At 37.2% G+C, this 22,745-nt stretch overlaps 1 protein-coding gene across 1 annotated transcript in view; it reads right to left on the reverse strand.

The window, feature by feature from the left end:
- The window catches only part of MPHOSPH8 (M-phase phosphoprotein 8), a 61,297-nt gene that overhangs the window by 17,004 nt on the left and 21,548 nt on the right, over positions 1-22,745 (reverse strand). The window contains exons 3-8 of the mRNA XM_059144157.1: positions 14,598-15,440; positions 13,030-13,129; positions 10,824-11,081; positions 3,686-3,811; positions 3,515-3,603; positions 764-904 (exon numbers count right to left, since the gene is read on the reverse strand). Of these exons, the coding sequence (XP_059000140.1) occupies positions 764-904; positions 3,515-3,603; positions 3,686-3,811; positions 10,824-11,081; positions 13,030-13,129; positions 14,598-15,440 (1,557 nt within the window). The remainder of the gene's footprint in view (positions 1-763; positions 905-3,514; positions 3,604-3,685; positions 3,812-10,823; positions 11,082-13,029; positions 13,130-14,597; positions 15,441-22,745) is intronic.

Raw genomic sequence — 22,745 nt, forward strand, 5'->3', positions numbered from 1 at the left:
TTTATTTATTTATTTGACAAAGAGAGCGATCACAAGTAAACAGAGAGGCAGGCAGAGAGAGAAGGGGAAGCAGAGCTTGATCCCAGGACCCTGAGATCATGACCTGAGCCGAAGGCAGAGGTTTAACCCACTGAGCCACCCAGGTGCCCCAGTTTTAAGAGTTAAAATTTTTTTTTTTATTTGACAGAGAGAGACACAGCCAGAGAGGGAACACAAGCAGGGTGAGAGGGAGAAGCAGGCCTCCTGCCAAGCAGGGAGCCTGACACAGGGCTTGATTCCAGGACCCCAGGACCATGACTTGAGCCAAAGGCGGACACTTAACGAATGAGCCACCCATGTGCCCCAAACTGGAAAAGATCTTTAAAAGATTTAAGATTGAAACCAGCATTAGTATATTAATCAGAGGCCTTTTTTCTTTTCTTTTTTTTCAAGTACTTCTATGCCCAGTATGGAGTTTGAATTCATAACCCTGAGATCAAGAGTCACATGCTCTACAGATTAAGCCAACCAGGTGCCCCTAGGGTGTTTTTTCAATATGAATCACTTCCCACTAGATAAATCACATTTTGAAAATTCAATTATAACGTACTACTATTGACAAAAAAAAAATCTATTCATGGTAAGTCCTAGATGAATTGAAATATGAGATTCTAAAGTTACGTGACCATAAGAGTTTTAGTTCTCCACAGAAACAGACTCCTGTTCTGGTCCACAGGCAGGAATTCCTACAGAATAAGAAACTGAGGTCTTTTGAGTTCCCAACCTTCTCAGCTGCATGAATGAGGGCAGTGGTCCCATTCTTCTGTCTGCCATTCACCTTAGCCCCCTTCTTGATGAGGAGCCTCAGCAGGTCGTCTTGCCCTCCTGCTGCAGCAAGCATCACCAGAGTCATCCCGCTTGAATCCTTCATTGGTTTTGTTGAGGAAAAAGACATGTCAGTGTCCATCAGAAAAATTTTAGAGCTAAGTCTTTTTGTCTATGATGTTTCAATGTGAAATCACTTAAATACATGGATTTAAGCAGCTACTTAAGGTTTTTATAAAATATCCTTGTAATAATTAGAAATATCACAGTTTCTTTCAGATGTAAATATAAAATTTTACAACTTCCATGTTTGTTTGTTTGTTTTAAGAATTTATTTATTTATTTGAGAGAGAGAGAGAATGAGAGAGACCGAGCATGAAAAGGGGAAGGTCAGAGGGAGAAGCAGGGAGCCGAGCAGGGAGCCTGATGCAGGACTCCATCCAGGACTCCAGTATCATGACCTGAGCTGAAGGCAGTCGATCAATCAACTGAGTCACCCAGATGCCCTACAACTTCCATGTTTTAAAGGCCTATCATATCAACACTTGGAACAACATGTGATGAATAGTATTTGTATCTTGATGCTATAAAAATGGCAAAGTATTCATTACACATTTCATACACAAAAGTCTCCTTGTGTTCTAGGTAAAACAGGTGAAACTTACTCACTCACTTGATACTCACTTAGTTGGCTGAAAGACCTAAGGCTCGAAATGACTACTAGACGTAACCTAAGTCCACTCTATTGATGACGGGCTAACTGAATGGTGTCACCACAAATGGTGGCCTATATGAATATAACTGTTGGGAAGTGACGGTTGGCTACTCAAAGGATAAAGAAAAAAATTCAGAAGGAGGAAACTGATACGATTGGATTCTAAGATGCTATGACAAAATAGAGAAATTAAAATACTTTAAAGAGATAAAATTATATAAAGTTGACAAAAAATAAAAAGGTAATAGCTTAAATATTTTCAATCATTAACTGAAACAAAAAAACATTTATTAAATACTATCCATTTATTAAATGCCATTTATTAAATACCATCTACTAAAACCAAGTTCTAATAGTTACTTTGTTGTTAATTTGGCTATAGGAATTTGGCTATAAAATTCACTTATATGAGCAATCTGAAGGAATACAAAAGTCTTCTGAGTAAGAGAGTGCACTTCCTCTCATTTGTAAAATATCCGATTACTACAAAACATGTTAAAGGGGAAAAAACCTTCTTCTAATTTATTCATAAAGACCAAGCTACATTAGTAATAAAGTAGGAAAAAAAAATCTGATAAAACCCAGCATCCATCCAACCCTGATAAAAACTTAAGCAGGTAAACAAAGGAAGTCTAGAAAGAGAAAGACTACTGTCCACAAGAAACCCACAACAGTAAAAGAGAAAGAGCACCTTCACACACAGCCTAAGGGGAAATCCCACTCAGATCAGAAGCAGAACAGGATCACTTCCACTACTACTATTCTTCAAAATGTTACCAAGTTCACAACACCAGAAAAAGAAAGATTACTGGGAAAAAGGAAACAAAATAGTTACTTTTTAATAGGTGATCATATTCTCTGCCCAGAGAATCCCAGGCAAGTGACTTAAAATTATTACAGTAAGAGAATTTCACAGTGACGGGAGACCACATATATGCACATGGGTGCACACGTGCACACACACACACAAATCAATAGCTTCACCAAACATACGGAATAACCAGTTAGAAGACAAAATGTGGGAGGAAAAAGATCCTAATGATCATACTGAGATAATTTAAAAGTTATCAAATATGTAGGAACACAACCAAAATAAATGTGCAAGAACCATACAAAGAAAAGAAAATTTATAAAACTTTGCTTTAGGAATAAATGAAGAGCTGAATGAATGTAGAGTTACCATGTTCTTATTTGGAGGACTAAAAATGTAAAAATGTCAATTCTCAGTCAAATTAATCTATAGAGTTCATGCAATTTTACCCAAAATCTCAGTAATTCTTTTGAACTGTAACTCCTAAGGAGTAAGCTTTAAAAAAATCCACCACCGGGGGGCCTCCTCTCTCTCTGCCTGCCTCTCTGCCTACTCGTGATCTCTGTCAAATAAATAAACAAAATCTTAAAAAAAAAATAATAAAAATAAAAATAAAAAATAAAATAAAAAAATCCACCACCAAAGCAAAAATACTAAAGAAGAAAGTATAAAAAATCTTTTGTAAACAAGACACCCAAAGCCATAAAGGAAAGGATCAACAGATATGACTATCTAAAAATAAAAATCCTCTGAATAATAAAAGACTCAAAAACAAAAACTAAAAACTAGGAAGAAAGGGTTAAGGCGCTTTCATTAAAAGAAAAAACACCCCCTCCCCCATAAATCAAAATGAAAAACCTCTAGCAACAGAACCATGGGCAACCGCTGTGAAGAGGAGACTACCACCAAAGCACCATCAGAGACAAGGACACAAGGAGTCGTTCTATGCCCCTCAGAGCAGCGGAGATTCAACCACAGACAAAAACTAGACAGGCCACAGCTAAACCAAATGGTTGCTCCTGGGGCTGGAATTACAAGGTCTATAATTTTCTACACTATACATTCCTACTGTGTTTTCAGTTTACAAAATGAACATTACTTTTTTAATTTTTAAAAAATGAAAAATAAAATAGAACTATATTAAAAGAGCTACTATCTTTATTTCATGAGATTTTACTAATTACCTCTTGGTCCAGGTTATAGTCTTCATTTGAATTAAGTGCAACTTTTACAGCAATATAATCCCCATTTTTCACAGCATCCCTCAATAAATCTACAATGAAAGAATTAAGAAAAATTAGGCTTCTCATATCTAGATACATGAAAAGGACCACCAAAATTCCTAAACTACTCACTACTTGAAATTGCATTTGCTGTGGTAAAGTTCTCATCTTCCCCGTCAAGATGCTTTTGAAAATCTTCTAGTTTCATCCATTCCAACTGCAAGTCCATGCCCAAACTCAAAATCTGTTGTCTGCCATCTGGAACACAGAAGAGCCTTATAAATACACATTTTCTTTTCCTGTAACAATGCTGTTTTATTAACTTTTGGTGTCTAAAGCAAAGTTTCATATACACTCGTAATATATTTCATTATGTAATTGAGTCTTTAATTAAATTTCTGCTTTTCTTGGTAAAGTAATACCAACTACCCACATTTAGATGTCACAATGCTTCAAAAGCATAAATACAAGATTAAGTAGCTCAAAGGAAGAGAGAAAAATCATAGGGATTCAGTAAGAGGAATCTCTTAACATTTCTATCTTTGGCCATTCTTCTTGGATATGCATTGCCTACAATCATTTATGCAAGTAAAGCCATTCTAAATGTGTAAACCAAGGGCACCTGGGTGGCTCAATCATTCAGCATCTGTCTTTGGCTCAGATCATGATCCTAGGGTCCAGTGACTGAGCCCCATATTGGGTTCCCTGCTCTGTGGGAAGCCTGCTTCTCCCTCTCTCACTCCCTCTGCTTGTATTCCCTATCTCTTTCTCTGTGTCAAATAAATTTTTAAAAATCTTTAAATGTGTAAATTAGACCTGTATGTAAATAAGTCACTGGTCTTTCAGACTCAGCTCCAGGTCCTTCTCTTGGAAGTCCTCTGTGCTTCCTCCTACCCACAAAGCAAGTACTAGTTTCCTCCCTCATCTGTCTGACCCAGGAGCTTTCCTAACATTAGGAAAGAACATGTTCATCCACTATTGACAGTGCAGCAAATAAGATCTGAGCATTAATTCATTGGGGAGTATTCAAAACAACTGTCTTATTTTATTTTTAAATATTTTATTTATGTATTTATTTGTGGGGGGCAGAGAGGGGCAGAAGGAGAGGTAAGCAGTCTCCACACCCAGCACAGAGCCTGATGTAGAGCTTGATCCCGTGACTCTGAAATCATGACCTGACCTGAAATCAAGAGTTGAGTGCCCAACTAACTGAACCACCCATCCAGACGCCCTTCAACTGTGCTATTTTAAAAAGCAAAAATAAAAAATATTTTATGGTAAAAGTATTTTCACCTAAAACCAATTCCTCAAACTACACAAATGTCAGGCAGTTAACCTTGCCATAGACATGAAGTTTGTAAAAGACACAAATAAATGAAAGAAATTCTTCCAAAGCTTTCAACTCAAACCCACACTTCTCTTTGCTACCTCCAAGAGCATCCCATCATAGAAAAAGCACAGCCTTAAGAGCTACACATACTGGATTTTCTGTATCCCAGCTCCTTATGTCAGTTGCATGGCTTTGAGTAAGTCATGTAAACTTGGAGTACCTCACTTTCTGAGTAACAGCAGTAGTAGTAATAGTAAAAGCAGCTAACATTCAGGGAGAAGTGTTAAAGTATTTACATAAATTAGCACATTTAATCCACACACAATAACATATACAGGGATACATGTTATGGGTAAGAAAACAAGGCAAAGAGGTTCTGTGATTTGCTCACACACATCAGTAAGCCAACAGGCTTCTTCTCACTGAGTTGTATCTGAGCCCACAGCAGGACCTCCTCTCTCTAGCGCAGCCCCACAATACCATGGACAGATCTGTGAAGCAGGACAGAAGAGGGTTCGTATCAATTGAGATACCACCACCTAACTTACAGGACTGTTACAAGTAACAAAAACATGCAACATAAATAACAAGAAAAGGTATGCTGTAGCTTGGATTTTGATCTCTAACAAAGCCAATTTGTTCAAAATCCTATGTTCATTCCTACCAAGTACTGGATCTTGATTTGGCATCTGGTAGTTTAAGCCTTTCTATTTTTAATAACTTTATTAATTTAATAAAAAGCTTATTTTTATTAACTAAAAGAATGTGTTAGGAGGTAAACATCTGTGAACAGAGCACTAATTTGAGCACAGACCCACTCTGGGGCCTCAACACTCCCCATACCATGCTATCCCCCACCACAGTGATGACACAGAGTTTGAATCTGTCATTCCCTTCTGTTCTTTTTAAAAATGGTTTTGCCATAAATACATATATCCTAAAAAATCTACAGTTGTTTCTTAGCTTTATAAAAATTGGTATTGGGTGAATGGGTTGCTCAGTCGGTTAAGCGTCTGCCTTTGGCTCAGGTCATGATCTCTGGGTCCTGGGATTGAGACCCATATAGGGTTTCCTGCTTAGTGTGGTGTCTGCTTCTCCCTCTCCCTCTGCCCCTCCCTCCTGCTCCTGCTCATGCTCATGCTTACATGTGCATGATCTCTCTCTAAGAAACAAAATCTTTAAAAAGAAATTGGTAGGGTGCCTAGGTGGCTTACTGGGTTAAGCCTCTGCCTTCGGCTCAGGTCATGATCTCAGGGATCCGACCCAGCATCAGGCTCTCTGCTCAGCCAGGAGCCTGCTTCCCCTTCTCTCTCTCTCTGCCTGCCTCTCTGCCTACTTGTGATCTCTGTGTGTCAAATAAGTAAGTAGATAAATAAATAAATAAAATCTTAAAAAAAAAAAAAAAGAAATTGGTATCTACATGGCTAATTTTGTGCATCATATTGACTGGATTAAGGGATGCCCAGATAGCTGGTAAAACATTATTTCTGGATGTGTCTCTGAGGGCCTTTCTGGGAGATTAGCATTTGAATTAGAATGAGCTGAAGATCTGCCCTCATCAGTGTGGGCAGGTAACATGCAATCCTCTGCACTACACAAGAACACAGATTCTCTCTTCTTGAGCTGGGACCTCCATCTTCTGCCTTGACAGCAGGAATCCTGGCTCTTGGACCTTTGGACTTTCAGGTTTACACCATCAGCTCTGTGATTCTCAGGCCTTTGCACTGAGACTAGACCAAAATTACAGTTTCATCTTTCCTGGGTCTACACTGCAAATGGCAGGTTGTGGGACTATTCTAAACCTTTATAATCACACATGCCAATTCTTTCTTACAAACCTCCTTTTTTAATATATATCCTGTTGATTCTGTTTCTCTGGAGAATCCAATACAGTATCATACTGAAGAAATTTTTAAAAATATTTTGAGTATCAATCCTTTGTTTTTTTCACCTTTTTAAATGGGAACTTTAATGAATACAACTGCTTTGCAACCAACTTTATCACTCTTTTCTTTTATGGTACTTTTATGTGTCTTGTTTCAGAAATCCTTCTCTATCTTAAAGATATGATCCTTTGTCCTCCAAATATCTACTATCTAACTGTCCTCTTTATATTTAAGACCTTAATCCATCAGAATTTGGTTTTTGTGTATGGTTTCTTCCACGGATAACCAAGTATCCTCATACCATCTATAAAGAGCTTATCTTTCCCCAGGGATCTGTTGCCACTTACTATCTATCCAGTTTCCACATCTGCAAGGGTCCTAGTCTGAAAACTCTACTCAATTAACTAATTTAACCCTCTCTGTGTCAAGTAAATATTGTAGCTATACAATACAGCAGGTCTTGATTACTACTGGGATAACTGGTTTTGGCTTTTGGTTCCTCTTCCACATAAATTTTAGAATCAGTATTTATAAATTCCATTAAAAACTATGTTGGGAAGCTGACTGGAAACAGAGTGACATTATAGACCAACTTAATGAAAATATCAAATTTATATTGTGTTTATTAATAAAATGGTATTAATTTTAACTTTATAAAAACTTTCAAAAAGTTTTTATAATTTTCTCCATATAGGTCTTACAGATCTTCATACACAATATTCTTAGAAATCTTTTAAATGTATTGCTATTGAAAATTAATTTTCTCATCCCCCTACCTTTTTAACTGAAGTATAGTTGATACACAATGTTACACTAGTTTCAGGTGTACAACATAGTGATTCAACAACTCTATACCTTGCACTATGTTCACCGAAGTGGAGCTATCATCTGTCACCATATAATACTATTACAATATCACTGACTATATTCCCTATGCGGTCCTTTTATCCTGGTGACTTATTCATTCCATAACTAGAAACCTGTATCTCCCACTCCCCTTTACCCATTTTTCCCCTTTCTCCTTTCCCCTATCCTCTGGTAACCATCAGTTTGTTCCCTATATTTATGGGATATATATATGGTTCCCTATATTTATTCTGCTTATTGTTTATTCATGTTTTATTTTTTAGTTTCCACATATAACTGATATCAGATGGGGGGGTATTTGTCTTTCTTTCACTTATTTCACTTAGTATAATACCCTGTAGGTCCATCCATGCTGTTGCAAATCTCAATTTTTTTTTTAATGGTCGAGTAATATTCCACTGAGTGTGTAGGTATATGTATGTACACATAACCCACAGCTTCTTTATCCAGTCATCTGTTGATGGGACACTTGGGTTGCTTCCATATCTTAGCATTATGAATAATGTTGCAATAAACACAGAGATGTATATTCTTTTCAAATTCATGTTTTCCTTTTCTTTGGATATACTCAGCAGTGGAATTATGAGTCATATGTATCTTTTTTGAGGAACCTCCATATGGTTTTGACAGAGGCCGTACCAATTCACATTCCCCCAACAGTTCACAAAGGTTTTTTCTCTACATCCTCGTTATTTTTTGATGAAAATTAACTTTTTATGATTACATTATTTACACAGAAATATATGCAGAAACATATACTGTATAGAAATAGAGAACTGTCATTAACTTTTGTATATTGGTTTTATATCCATCCAAGTCACTTTGCTAAACATTAAACATTTCTAAATATTTGTGAATTGAGTTCTTCATATATATAACATCTGATAATGAAAATCTTTGCAGGGGGGGGCTTCTTTCCTAATACTTGTATGTTTTTGTTTCTTACTGTCTTACTCTACTGGGTAGGCCTTAGAACACTGTTGAAAAACAGGGGTGACAGATGTCTGCCAAAGTTTTAATGTTCTTTATTAATTTGAGAAAGCTTCCTTTTATTCATAATCTGCTAGGTTTTGTTTTTTAAATATCAAGAATGTTCTTGAATCAGTTTCTCCCTTACATAGTGAATTCCTAGGGAACACCTAACTTGGTCATAAGAGGTTTTTATATACAGCTCGATTCAATTTGCTAATGTTTTGTTTGGGATATTTACTTGACCTGTCATTTTCCTTTCTAACAAAATTTTTGTCTCATTTTGGTTCTGAAATTTTGATGGGCCCACAGAATGAGTCAGCATTCTTTATTTTTAGAAAGACCTTTTTATAAGTTTGGTAAGTTCTTGCATATGAAAACTATCTGTGCCTGCTGCTAAATTTTTAAGGTTACTTTAAATTACTATTTCACATTCCTTAACAGTTATAAAACTATTCAATTTTTGTATTTCTTCTTGGGTCAGTTTTGTTAAACCGTACTTTTCTTTTTTTTTTTTTTAACTATATTTTTCCAAGAATTTTCCCATTCTGTTTTCAAATTTATTGGTAAAAAAATTACTCAGAGAGTTGTCTTTTTAATCTGGACCCAATCTATAATCAGGTCTCTTTTTTCATTGGAAATATTGTTTGTGTAAGCATCCTTTCTTCTCCGTAATCAATGTTGCTAAAAGCTTGTCTATTACTCTTACAATGAACCAACCTCTGGCTTTACTGATGCTTTTTACTACTGGGAGGTCATCGAGAGGATGTGACTTTGGGTTGACCCACAGGCTGGACCTGAGCAACTGGAGGTTTCTCCTTAGAATGTACATGCTACCCACCATTCCCATACTAGGATCTATTTCAAGGACATAGCCTTGAGAATATAAGGTATTATTGAGACCATCTGGACTAAATATGTGACTGAACCCAGTTAAAGCCTCTATATAAACTTCTAAGATTCAGAAGGAGGGGGGTGTGTGTGTACACATGCACAGATTGATCTACCCATCTTGTGGCCAACCAAGGTGAACCTTGTATATAAGTTCCCTTGCTTATTAAACCTGCCATCTATCAATCTGGAATGGCTAGCTTCTTCCTTAGGTCATTTCCCACACTCCCCATACCCATGCTGGTTTCAAGATCTCACCCAGGGAAATTCTGAGTTTGCAAACCAATACCTACTATCTGTTCTTTGTTTAATATCCCAAGAGGAGTGCTGCTTTTTGGCATTTGCCCTGCGGGTAATCTCTTTCCTCCCTCTTATGTACTCCTCTTAGGCAGTGTATCAATTGCCTGCAAGCTCAGTAATGTATCAAAAAGCATGTTTTTACACAGTGTTCAGAATCTAGTTGCTCTGCAGTATGGGAGCCACCCAGAGAATCTAGCCTGCCATATATTTTGAAATATTTTAAAAATTCTCTTCAATTATTTTTTAAGATTCACAAGTAACAGTTTTATCAGGTTAACCTCTTTTGTTTATTCCATCCTAGTTTTATACATACAACTCTTTTTATTACTCTTCCCTATAGCTATTGTACTCTGTATTCCACATGATTCTACCCTCCTTGGCAGCCAATTCCAACATCCCCAGGATAGCATTTATAATATAGTCTTATTTATCAAGTGTTACTTACTGCAAAGTTAAAAGGACAGAATACAAATAAGTATGTATTTGATAATTTACTGAAAAAAATCTAGTAAGATATAGAAACAGACTGCTTGGCAAGAGAAGGTAATGTAGAAAACCAAAATCTTTCCAATTTCTAAATGTGTTGAGCACAGTATAGGAACTCTGAAAATATTTGTTTAATGAATTTAGAAATCATAGAAAGACTTAAGTCTTCAATATAAAAGTGTAGTAAAAATGTCAAGAGATTCACTAAATCTATGCCATTATTTTCTGATCAGAATTCTACTGGAAGGGGCGCCTGGGTGGCTCAGTGGGTTAAAGCCTCTGCCTTCGGCTCAGGTCATGATCCCAGGGTCCTGGGACCGAGCCCCGCATCGGGCTCTCTGCTCCGTGGAGAGCCTGCTTCCTCCTCTCTCTCTGCCTGCCTCTCTGCCTACTTATGATCTCTGTCAAATAAATAAATAAAATGTAAAAAAAAAAAAAAAAAACGGAAAAAAAGAATTATACTGGAAGAGAAGAGTAAGGAGAATGAAATAATATGGTGCATTTACTGTGAAAAAATACTGCAAAATGACCACACACATACCAGAATTTTCATCTGCTTGGCACATACTGTCTAGAACCTCTTGATCACCTTCTGCAGCTATATACGCCCAAGTATCAGTTTCATCTCTTGTATTTCTCCTTTCTTTAAGTAACTGCTTGTTTTCCTTCGTTTTGTGATCTTCTGTGATTTTACAATCTAGTGATATTTCTTCTCTTTTCCGATTATTCTCAGGAAAATCACATTTTTCTTCTGGAGTTAATTTAAATAAATCAAATGCATTTCTGATTTCCTTAAAGGCTGGTGAAAAAATAAAATTGAGAATAAATATGAGTCACAAATTTCTGCTGTAATCATAAGAAAATCTGGGTGTTAAGCAGTTATTTTTAAAATGTTTACTAATACTTGCCTTGGTTATAAAGCACGATCAAATTCACCATTCAAAGCCATGAAGTTATTTCAACTGGCCTTTCTATTGGCTGTTCAATATTTAGAAAGGGTTTATAAAGCAAATAGCTGTTAAGTGGTTAGAACTAATCCCAGTTTTGAAAGGCTTACTAAAGATGGTGAGTCTCAAAATAATCTTAGTCATGCCACCACCGTCCTGCTAAAACAACTGCCTTCAACTGCATCCTGAGGTTAACCTTACACAAAAATGATTCCTGGTGGTGAACGGGAGAAACGGGTGCCAGCACACTGACCATGCTAAAATTATACCTGTTGTCTGTGAAAATCCACTCAGCTTTTAGCTAAAGATAAAAGTGGAAAATGAGGGGCACCTGGGTGGCTCAGTGGGTTAAGCCTCTGCCTTTGGCTCAGGTCATGATCCCAGGGTCCTGGGATCGAGCCCCACATCGGGCTCTCTGCTCAGCAGAGAGCCTGCTTCCCCCCTCTCTCTCTGCCTGCCTCTCTGTCTACTGTGATCTCTCTCTGTCAAATAAATAAATAAAATCTTAAAAAAAAAAAAAAAGTGGAAAAAGAATATGGGTTAAGCTTCTGCTTTCGGCCCAGGTCGTGGTCTCGGGGTCCTGGGATCGAACCCCACATCAGGCTCTCTGCTCAGCGGGGAGCCTGCGTCCTCTTCTCTCTCTACCTGCCTCTCTGCCTACTTGTGATCTCTCTGTCAAATAAATAAATAAAATCTTTGAAAAAAAATTTATTAAAAAAAAAAAGTGGAAAGAATACTGGCAAAACACTAGCTGTGAGATAATGACCTCTAAAAAGGGCAGAACAGAACAAAATTAGGAAGAACTCCATTATAAACTCTGGGTACATACCAGACAGGATTTATTAGCAGGGATGTTGAAAACTAGACTCCCAGGTAAGTACCATTATAAATAGGATGAACAGCAGTTTAAGACTATATGTTGAAGGTAAAAGTGTATCAGAAATAGACAAATAAAGATAGTAGGAGGAAGAAAAAAATTATCCAGCTTCAATTTCACAGTATTTTGAATCTCTACTTTTTGAAGAATAATACATGTTTAAAACTATAGTACTCTGACTAGATAGCCTTTAAATTGTAAACTACTTTATGCATAATCCATCAAAACAAGTGCTCCTTCTCAGCTTCCAATACCCTACTACTTACTACTAAATCACAGCTTAGGCTTATAACCAAAATCTACTTTGACGATTACTCTCAGCTTTTGGGAGAAAAACCAGGGGAAATTCTCTCTCTCTTAGAATCACCACCTCATTAGAACATATGTTCCAAGTACTTATGGAACATGAACTAAAATACCTATTGGGGTTTTATTCCAATACTACAATGGTGAATGTTTTATAAAGTACATGATTATAGTAGTGACACGTCATGGATTCTCAATATGTTGTATCTTTCTGATCCAAAATTTATACTCTATATTTTATTTACACAAATGACTCATAGCTAAATACAACACATGTATTAACAGTAGTTTGTCTCATTCAGCATCCACTATAAATAGACACATTTACTCTTCTGCCACAACTAACTAGTGTCTCTGTGATTCTAGTGTACTTCATCAAAAGGAGAAACAACAAAGTAAACAGAAGAGAAAAAATTACAGAAACAATATGAACCATAACATAATAAACTAAAGTAACTGTTTAAATAAAAGTAGCATAAAGTGCTAAATTCTCCAGTGAAATTTTCTAGTTCTATGACATTGCAGATTAGAAATGAGAGACTGTCTTCACACTAAATTGAATCCTTTGTATAAAAGATGACAATGGTAAATGACAAAATGTTAGTATTCACACTCACTCTTTAATCCCTTTGGCTCTTTACGGCCTTTTTCTTCCTTGTCCAAATCATGCCTTTTCTGGTTTTTCTCTTTGGGTTCATTTTTTTTAATCTCTTTCTCCTGAAAGAGACATATGAAAGACCCAAAACAGGAAGAGAGAAAGAACTGATATTATATATTTGAAGATTGGAAAACACAGGTCCCTGGCATCAGTGGCTGCATTTTGGGTACTATGGCACATAACCTCTAATTATTAAATCTTTTTCCATATCAACTGCTTCCACAGTCAGGATTATCCCTCAACCACGAAGATTTACAAAATATCAAATTCAAAACCCAACACCTCACTCTAAATATTTTTCATTATTAAAAATTCAAGAAAAAGGGGCACCTGGGTGGCTCAGTAAGTTAAGGTGCTGCCTTCAGCTCAGGTCATGATCCCAGCGTCCTGGGATTGAGCCTCACACTGGGCTTTCTGCTAAGCAGGGAGCCTGCTTTCCTTCCTCTCTCTGCCTGCCTCTCTGCCTACTTGTGATCTCTGTATGTCAAATAAATATATAAAATCTTTAAAAAAAAAATTCCAGAAAAATTCTCCTTTAGTCCTACTAATGAAACATCATTATTTTTATTTCTCCATTCTGATCTTTGTAAATTTACATAGATAATTTTGTTTAAAATTCATTTTCCTTTATTTATACTGCATAGATATTTTTACGACTGAGTTTATAATTTTCTTCAGCGTAGTATTTTACAAACTTTTCTATTTTTGCTACCTTGACCTCATAATTAGTATTTCAATGGAGAGATAACAGTCCCAAAGTTGATACAACAACATTTTCTTAATCATTTCCCTCATGTCTAGATAGTTAGTTGGACTGGTATTAGTTTTAGTAGAACTACACTGCCATAAATATGTTTGTATATCTAGCTTTTCCCTGCGTTAAAATGATCTCCTTAAGATAAATCCACAAAGAATAATAGATGAAAAAAAGATCTTTTTATAGCTCTTGGTAAATATTGCATATATGAATACTTTCATAATGAGGAAACTATTTACATTTTGAAAAACCATACAAAATAACTTTTATAATGATGGGATAAAATCCTATTAAACATTTTTTTCAGATTTAAAAGGCTTGTAATTATTTGTGCATACTATTTAAATAAAAAACTGTATAGTGAGACAGAAGGGGATAAAATACCAAGCAAGGAAAAGCTAAGCTGATGAAGCTTATTTTCAGTGTTAATACACAAAGCTACATACCACCTGAGTACCCCTAAAAAAATCCTTTTGTTCCCAAATTAGTCCTCAATTTTCTAGTTGTAATCTAAAAAAGGCAAGTTTTAAGACTAAGAGATAAATTTGGGAGATCCAAAAGCTAGATGATCTTCAGTATTTATAAGTGCTTACTCTAGTCACATAGTAAGTAACTTAACTACTGAAAACTATTCTTATAGTTTGTTTCACGGTTTCCTCTTTGTTTTTGTGAAATTTCTTGATCACTCAAAAAGAATGCCAGCTTGATCTGAATATTTCTGTATTCTGTAAGACTTTGACTGCCCTTCAACCAATCCCCAGAGTACTTACCTCTCCACCTGAGTCAGGGGACCTGAGTCCTCTCTCTTCCACACCTGCTCTTGAACTCCTCTGTGTCTGGACAGGTAAAGGCAGCAGCTTATCAAACTCTGTGGTGCTTCTGCCTTTGTCCTGATTCCTTTGCTTCTTGTATATAGTTTTCTTCTCTAGGAAAAGATTCCTGTTTTCTAGTGTTTTGCTCTCTTTAAGTTCCTCGGTCTTTCTCAGTTTCTTTCTTCTCTTTGCTTTGACATCTGCATCCTCATCAGCACTCACAAAGTCATCTGGCTGTTTATCAAAATCATCTTGAATTGCATCTTGCCCTGCTTTATCTTTTATGCTTTTAATCTTCTGTTTCTCTTCTCTGTTGTCAGAATGTAAATCTTCACTGTCATCTTCTTGAAAAGGGGAGTCATTAAGTATACTTGATTCAGATTCCAACTGAGATTCAAGACATTTATCTTTTTTTGTTTTTCTGTTTTCTCTAGAATCTTCTCTTAATTTATTCTTTAAATCTCTTATTTCACCCTTTTTAACTTTCTTTAATTCCTTTGTTTCTTTTGTATCCTCTTTCTTGGGTTTTTTGGATTCCTTTAATTCTTCTTTGGCTTCTGAAATTCTTTTTTTTGTCCTTAAATCAAAAGCAAAACTTTCAGAGGAGCTTTCCAGGTCTGGTTTGGATTTATCTTTGAGTTTCCCAGTCTTTGCTTTTTTCTTTTTCATATCATCTGGGCTTTTCTCTTCTCTATATCTTAATTTTTTCTTTTTCTTCTTTGGAGAAGTATCTTCTTTTGTCTCACTTTGCTGATCACTATCAGAATTTGCCTCAAATATGTCATTATTTAAGGACAGTCTCTATAAAATATAAAAAGACTTAACTAGTCATTAACATAGCAATTTAAAGATTTTGAAAAGTAGTACTAATGAAATCTGGTAGAAATGTTTTTATTTTCAAGTAGTTTCTCAAGTTCTTAAAATTATTTATCTAGGGGCGGGGCGCCTGGATGGCTCAGTGGGTTGAGCCTCTGCCTTCAGCTAAGGTCATGATCTTGGGATCTTGGGATCCAGCCCCGCATCGGGCTCTCTGCTCAGCGGAGAGCCTGCTTCCCCCTCTCTCTGTCTGCCTCTCTGACTACTTGTAATCTCTAATAAATAAATAAAATCTTTTAAAAAATTTTTATCTAAATTGAAGTTGTATATTACTTATGTCTCTGATTTAGCAAACAGGCCTTGGCGATGACAGTAAGTCTCATTTTAAAAAAGCAAATAAACACAGTGCTAAACAAATGGTGTCGCTGAAGGTCCCAAACTAAACTAAAACAGAAATGAACAATAAAAGCCTTATGTATGGTGTGTTTTATATGATGTGAAATTCAAATTTTCGTAAAACACCAAGAAAGTAATTTGTATAGACTTTCTTGGCTGCCAAAAAAGTAGTTACCAATCTAAATGCAATCTAAATGTTTTTAAAGAGCAGATCTTAGATATCTTTAAAGGTCCTGTTGTATTTCACAGTTACATATGGAATGGGCAAAACTGCACACAAATCTTACTTCCCCAATTGATTTGATTTGTGTTGGAACCTGAAATACCTCCTATGGAAAATGAATATTTCACCGTTAAAAAAAAACCCAAAACAGCAAGAACAACAACAAAAACCAAAACCAAAACAAAACAAAAAATAAAACCAACGAAACAAAAAACCCCACATCTTAAAAATATTCATGATAGGCGCAAAAACACTGCAAAGTATTTTCAGTTCTCATTCCCCAAAGTCTTTTCTTCTAAATGATGTGCGGGTGGAAAGGGAGGGAAGATAGGTACACTTTAAAAACATTTTCCTGGGCACCTGGGTGGCTCAGTTCGTTAAGCATCTGCCTTCTGCTCAGGTCATGATCCCAGGATCCTGGGATCAAGACCCACACTGGGCTACTTGCTTAGTGGGAAGCCTATTTCTCCCTCACCTTCTTGCCTGCTGCTCCCCCTCCTTCTGCTGTCTCTCACTAGCTCTGTCAAATACATAAAATCTTTAAATTAAAAAAATTAAAAAATTTAAAAGCCCACATTTTTCCTATAGTGTCTAAGAAATGAACATCACTGAGGTTAACAAGATAGTGAGAGTATGGTGGAACTGGCATAACTTTTTGAATCTCCCTGAATTGCTTCATAAAAAGACAGACCTGGGGCACCTGGGTGGCTCAGTGGGTTAAAGCCTCTGTCTTGGGCTCAAGTCTTGATCCCAGGGTCTTGGGATCAAGCCCCACATTGAGCCCTGAAGAGAACCCATACTGGGCTCTCTGCTCTGCAGGGGGCCTGCTTCCCTTCCTCTCTCTGTCTGCCTCTCTGCCTGCTTGTGATCTCTGTCAAATAAATAAAATCTTAAAAAAAAAAAAAAAAGATTGACAGGTCAATCCAAGAGGAGTGGAAGGAAGGGGCAGAAGCTGTACGTGTACAGGGTGACTGCAGGTGTCTATGGACATGTGAAGGGCTGGCCCAGGCCAGGTCCTGTGAACTCTCGAAAGTATTGTCAGTGGTCTCTTCCAGGACTTCCATGACAAAACCCCAAAATGAGCAGAAACTGCTGAAATTAGATTCCAAATAAAGTAGGACAGGAGAAACAGGAAACACAGAAAAGAGAAAATTCAGATTTGGGCAGGGGGAAGGTGAGGTAGGGTAAAACCAAAGCCAGGAAAAAAATATCTCATTAGGTCTAAGGCCATATTTTTTAACTAACCCTTAAAGGACACAGCTCAGGAGCCATTAAGTTAAAAAAAAAAATTATCTTGTCCACTTCTTTTGCTTTCTAAAACATCAGAAAAAGTAATTTCATATCAATATAAATAGCAGAAAATTAGGGTAAAATATTTTACTGAGTTGTTATAAGAAAAAAACAGACCAAGGAATAGAGTACTCTAAAACAATAAAAGCATGCCAGAAAGACATGCCTACAAAACAGTAGAGAAAATAAACAAAAATTTTGAGGCATCACACAAAAATACCAAGTCACTTAGAAGAGAAGGAAATTCAGATTCATCTTTTTTTAAAAAAAAGATTTTATCTATTTATCTGACAGACAGAGATCACAAGTAGGCAGAGAGGCAAGCAGAGAGAGAGAGAAGCAGGCTCCCTGACGACCCCAGGACACTGGGATCATGACTGAGCCACTGTGGCACCCCAGATTCATCTTAGAGAACAGTGTTTTACTCCAGATAACAATAGAATAACACATTAAGATATTCAACAAAAGAAATTGTGAGCCAAGGAATTTATATACTGTCAAAGCGGCTTTCAGATCTAAAGACTGCAAACAACTATTATGAAATACAAGAACTCTAGGAATATTTTTGTCATGAGCCCTTCCACCATGAGGTGGTTCTAAAACCTTAGCATGTATCAGCATACTAGAGGGCTTATCAAAACACAGGGCTTATCAAAACACCCCATGCCTGTGTGCTCAGTCAGTTAAGCATCCAACTCTTAACTCTTGATTCTGGCTCAGGCTGTGATCTCAGGGTCATAGGATGAGCCCTGTGTTGAGCTCTGTGCTCTCCCTCTCTCTACTCTCTCTTTCAATCTCTAAAATTAAATAGAATCTTCAAAACAAAACAAAACAAAACACAACCCCCAACCAAGAAACCCCAAAAACATGGGCAGACAGTCCCTATCCAACAATGTGCAGCCCAGAGACTGCATTTTTAACACATTCCCAGATGAGGATAACTGATTATTTCGGCCTGGTGTCCACATTTTGAGAACCACTATGCTAAAGAATGAGCTTCAGATAACCAATAATGACTGGTTAGACATCAAAGTAAAGACAGGTAAAAACCATTAAGTAGATATTTGCTTTTTTTTTTTTTTTTAAAGATTTTATTTATTTATTTGACAGAGAGAGATCACAAGTAGGCAGAGAGGCAGGCAGAGAGAGAGAGAGGAGGAAGCAGGCTCCCTGCTGAGCAGAGAGCCCGATGCGGGACTCAATCCCAGGACCCTGAGATCATGACCTGAGCCGAAGGCAGCGGCTTAACCCACTGAGCCACCCAGGCGCCCCAGTAGATATTTGCTTTTAGAATTAAGACTGAATGAGGACTATAAGAGCGTATCGTATGGAACAGTCACTAAATACTCTTGAGTAGAGCAGCTATCAAAATAACGGGGAGAGAATGGTGAGAAAATATGAAACAACACATAGTATTCTTGCTGACTGCCTTATAGTTCTAACCCAAGAGTAAAGGGACAGTACTTCAAATCAGATATGGAGGTAGAGGGAACACAGTAACAACCAAATGAACCTTGTTTATCAAACTGGTAACATAACCATCAGAAAGAAAAAAAAAATCGATCCAAAGAACTTTTTTTAAAAAAAGATTTTACTTATTTTACAGAGACAGAAACATTATTTATTTGACAGAGACACAGGGAGGGAACACAAGCTGGGGGTGGGGAAGCAGGCTCCCCAACGAGCAAGGAGCCTGAAGAGGGGCTCAGGGTCTAGATCCCAGGACCTTGGAAAGGAGACCAGAGCTGATGGGAAATACTTAAGGACAGAGCCAGCCAGGCATCCCCAAAGAACTTTTGAATACTAAACATCCTCAGTGAATATGCTTATGTAGGGACAAAAAGAATTGCAAATAAATTTGGAGTTTTACAACAGAATGGATGTAGTAAACATCCATTTGTAGAACTGAGTAAATGAGTAATGTTGGTGGGAACCAGAGTTCTCACAGTAGGAAAAGGGAAACAGACTATGGCCGGGTAGAATGAGTGGAAGACCCTGAGGTCATGGACTGAAATTATAGACACCAATACAAATTTTTGACTTAAACAAAATGACATAAATTTTTTCCTTTAGCTCTGTCTACTTAAAGGGCCTAGAAATAATTGTACCCCAGTAGTAATAAGTAGGTCCTGGTTTTTAAGCCTATTCTCCTCTACAAAGAATCGGGACTCCTTGGAGAAATGATTGATACCAGGGATGAAATAAGAAAGTACATGGTAACACTGGAACAACTTGTCAGAAGCAACAATGTGCTCCAAACAGAAAGGGAAATATCAAAAGGACACAGGAGCTGCCTTGAAGGGGCTCCACCTACCCAAATTTGCGACCATTTTAGCAGCAACATGAGTAACAGCAGCAATGGAAGACTGATGAATAAAAAGATTCCATGAGTATGTACTGATACTATAAAAAATTTCAGGGAGGGAGGAGCTGTTCTTTATAAAATACAAACAAAAAAATATACTATAACAGCATTAGAAAAATCAGTACTTGTAACCAACAAAGGAATAACCAATTGAGGCAAGAAGCATCAAGGTATTTTAAAATCACGGGGTGAGAGGCTGTGAGGGAACAGGAGATTCTCAGTCTCAAAGACTACTCATTATTAGGTTATTTATTATGTTATTATTTTAAAAGGAAAAGGGTACCTTTAAAAAGAAAAGGGAAGGGGCGCCTGGGTGGCTCAGTGGGTTAAGCCGCTGCCTTCGGCTCAGGTCATGATCTCAGGGTCCTGGGATCGAGTCCCGCATCAGGCTCTCTGCTCAGCGGGGAGCCTGCTTCCTCCTCTCTCTCTCTGCCTGCCTCTCTGCCTACTTGTAATCTCTCTCTGTCAAATAAATAAATAAAAAATCTTAAAAAAAAAAAAAAGAAAGAAAAGGGAAAAAACAGGCCTCACTTTGTCATACAATTGTAATTTAACACCAGCAATAATTGGGATAATTGACGTATCATGTATTGCTTGCCATAATGTAATTACCTGTATAATGCATTTGTCAGAATGTTCACGCTGAATCTAATCATCAGGAAACAAACCATCTAATTCCAACTTAGAAAAAAACACTATTTGTGACTTAACATTAACTAGCATTCATCTAATTCCAATGTGAAGAACTTTCTATGAAACAACTAGCCTGGATTTTATTTTACTTTACTATTTATCAGAGAAAGCACAGGCTGGGGGAGTGGCAGGCAGAGGGAGAAGCAGACTCTCCAGTGAGCAGGAAGCAGGATGTGGAGCTCCATCCCAGGATCCTGGGATCACAACCTGAGCTGAAAGCAGATGCTTAACTGACTGAGCCACGCAGGTACCCGAACTGGTTTGGATTCTTAAAGAAAGATCCACACCATGAAAGATGAAAAACGGAAAACAGGCTATGGAACTGTTCTAGATAAAAGGAAACCAGAAAGACATGAAACTAAATGCCCTGCACGACAGAAAGGAACAAAGGACATCCCAAGACCAAAGGGGAAATCGAGATGAATGTAGATGCATCTTAGCTGCACATTAGGTTAACAATATTGCTGAGATACTGCTACTGATAGGGCACACTGATAAATTTAAAGTTCCCTGAGTGTTAACAATGCAGGAGAATGTTTTTGTTGTCACTAAATACGAAAAATATACAAAATACGAATACACACTGAGGACTTAAAAGTCTACAACCTGCCCTCAAATGCTTCTGTTGTCATGCTCTCACCCAAAAGCTATCTTTTTGCTTCAAGAAATTTCTGTGAAAGAGTACTTAATGACTTGTAATATTTCAATTTTCCCTCCACTCTAAAGAGTTTACAACCAACTGACTTCCTTCATCTTAAAAATAATTTTGCCTTATTTCACTTAGCATAATCCTCTCCAGTTCCATCCATGTCAATGCAAATGGTAAGAGTAAAATAACTCAAGCAAAGAAAGACAATTATCATATGATTTCACTCATATGTGGAACACAAGGAATAGTGCAGAGGACCATAGGGGAAGGAAGGGAAAACTGAACAAGAAGAAATCAGAGAGGAAGACAAACCATGACAGACTCTGGGAAACAAACTGGGGGTTACGGGAGGTTGGGGGGGGCAGGTAGGGGTGGGTAGAGTAGCCAGGTGATGGGTTTTAAGGAGAGCACATGTGGTGATGAGCACTGGGTATTACATACACTAATGAGTCATTGAACATTACATCAAAAACTAAAGATGTACTATATGTTGGCTAACTGAACAAAAAAAAAAAAAAAAAAAAAAAAAAGAACAGATTTTAAAATAATTTTGATCCAAAACTAAATAAATACATTCACTTATTATTTAAAAGAAAAAAAAAAGAAAGAAAGAAAAAAGAAAATCATTTTGCCAAAGACTGGTGTTGACCTCATTTCTAAACTATACAGCCTGTTTTTATTTAACTGTTCCTACTGATAAAAGGGAAAAAAAGGTGCAGGCTGTGGTATGGGGGTGAAGAAGAAGAACAAATTCCATCTTGCTAGGTATATGACTAACATTACTTCAAAAAAATTTCAAACAATTATTTTTTTCAGAATACTTACAATCATATTATTACTTGGAACACGGGAATAAACATATCCTGTATTTTCCACAAATCACCCAATCTATACTTCCAGCCCAAATCTTTCTCTTCAACTCAGACCAGTATTTCCAATGAGAAACTGGACATCTTCACTTGGATGACAAATAAGTAACTAAAATCTAAAGTATTCAAAACTGTATGTGTTCAAAACTGCATCTGTTCCCTAAGTAATACCACCATTTGTCTGGGTCCCCAAATGGGTAACCTTAGTCATCTCTGACTCCGCTTTTCCCTAGATCAGATCAGTTACTAAATCCTATGGAATGTACCATCAGTTATCCCAACTATGCTACCTTAATTCAGTCTTCACCTCTCCCTGCAGTGTCTCCTCATCTCAGAACCATGACCACAATACCTCCAGTATTCCTGCTAATAAATGCACAGGGATGAATGACAGAATTAGAAAATCACTATTTTCCACCCTCTAATGAGAGAATGGTCCTAGGCAATGAGCAACGGGCTCCTAAAACCTACACATGCAAAGCTGGGAGTTTTCTAATGAAGGATCAGACTAAAAACACCTAATTTCAAAGATCGTATTAACCCCATTGTAAGGGAGTCAACTAAGGGAGTCAACTAAACATCATGTGCTTTCTGATGTGCAGGAGATGAACACCACTTACAACTATCATTGCAAAAATAATTAAACCTGAGGCGCCTGGGTGGCTCAGTGGGTTAAGCCACTGCCTTCGGCTCAGGTCATGATCTCAGGGTCCTGGGATCAAGTCCCGCATCGGGCTCTCTGCTCAGCAGGGAGCCTGCTTCCTCCTCTCTCTCTCTCTGCCTGCCTTCTCTGCCTACTTGTGAT

The sequence above is a fragment of the Mustela lutreola genome, chromosome 13, assembly GCF_030435805.1.
Source record: "Mustela lutreola isolate mMusLut2 chromosome 13, mMusLut2.pri, whole genome shotgun sequence".
NCBI classification, from domain to species: Eukaryota; Metazoa; Chordata; class Mammalia; order Carnivora; family Mustelidae; genus Mustela; species Mustela lutreola.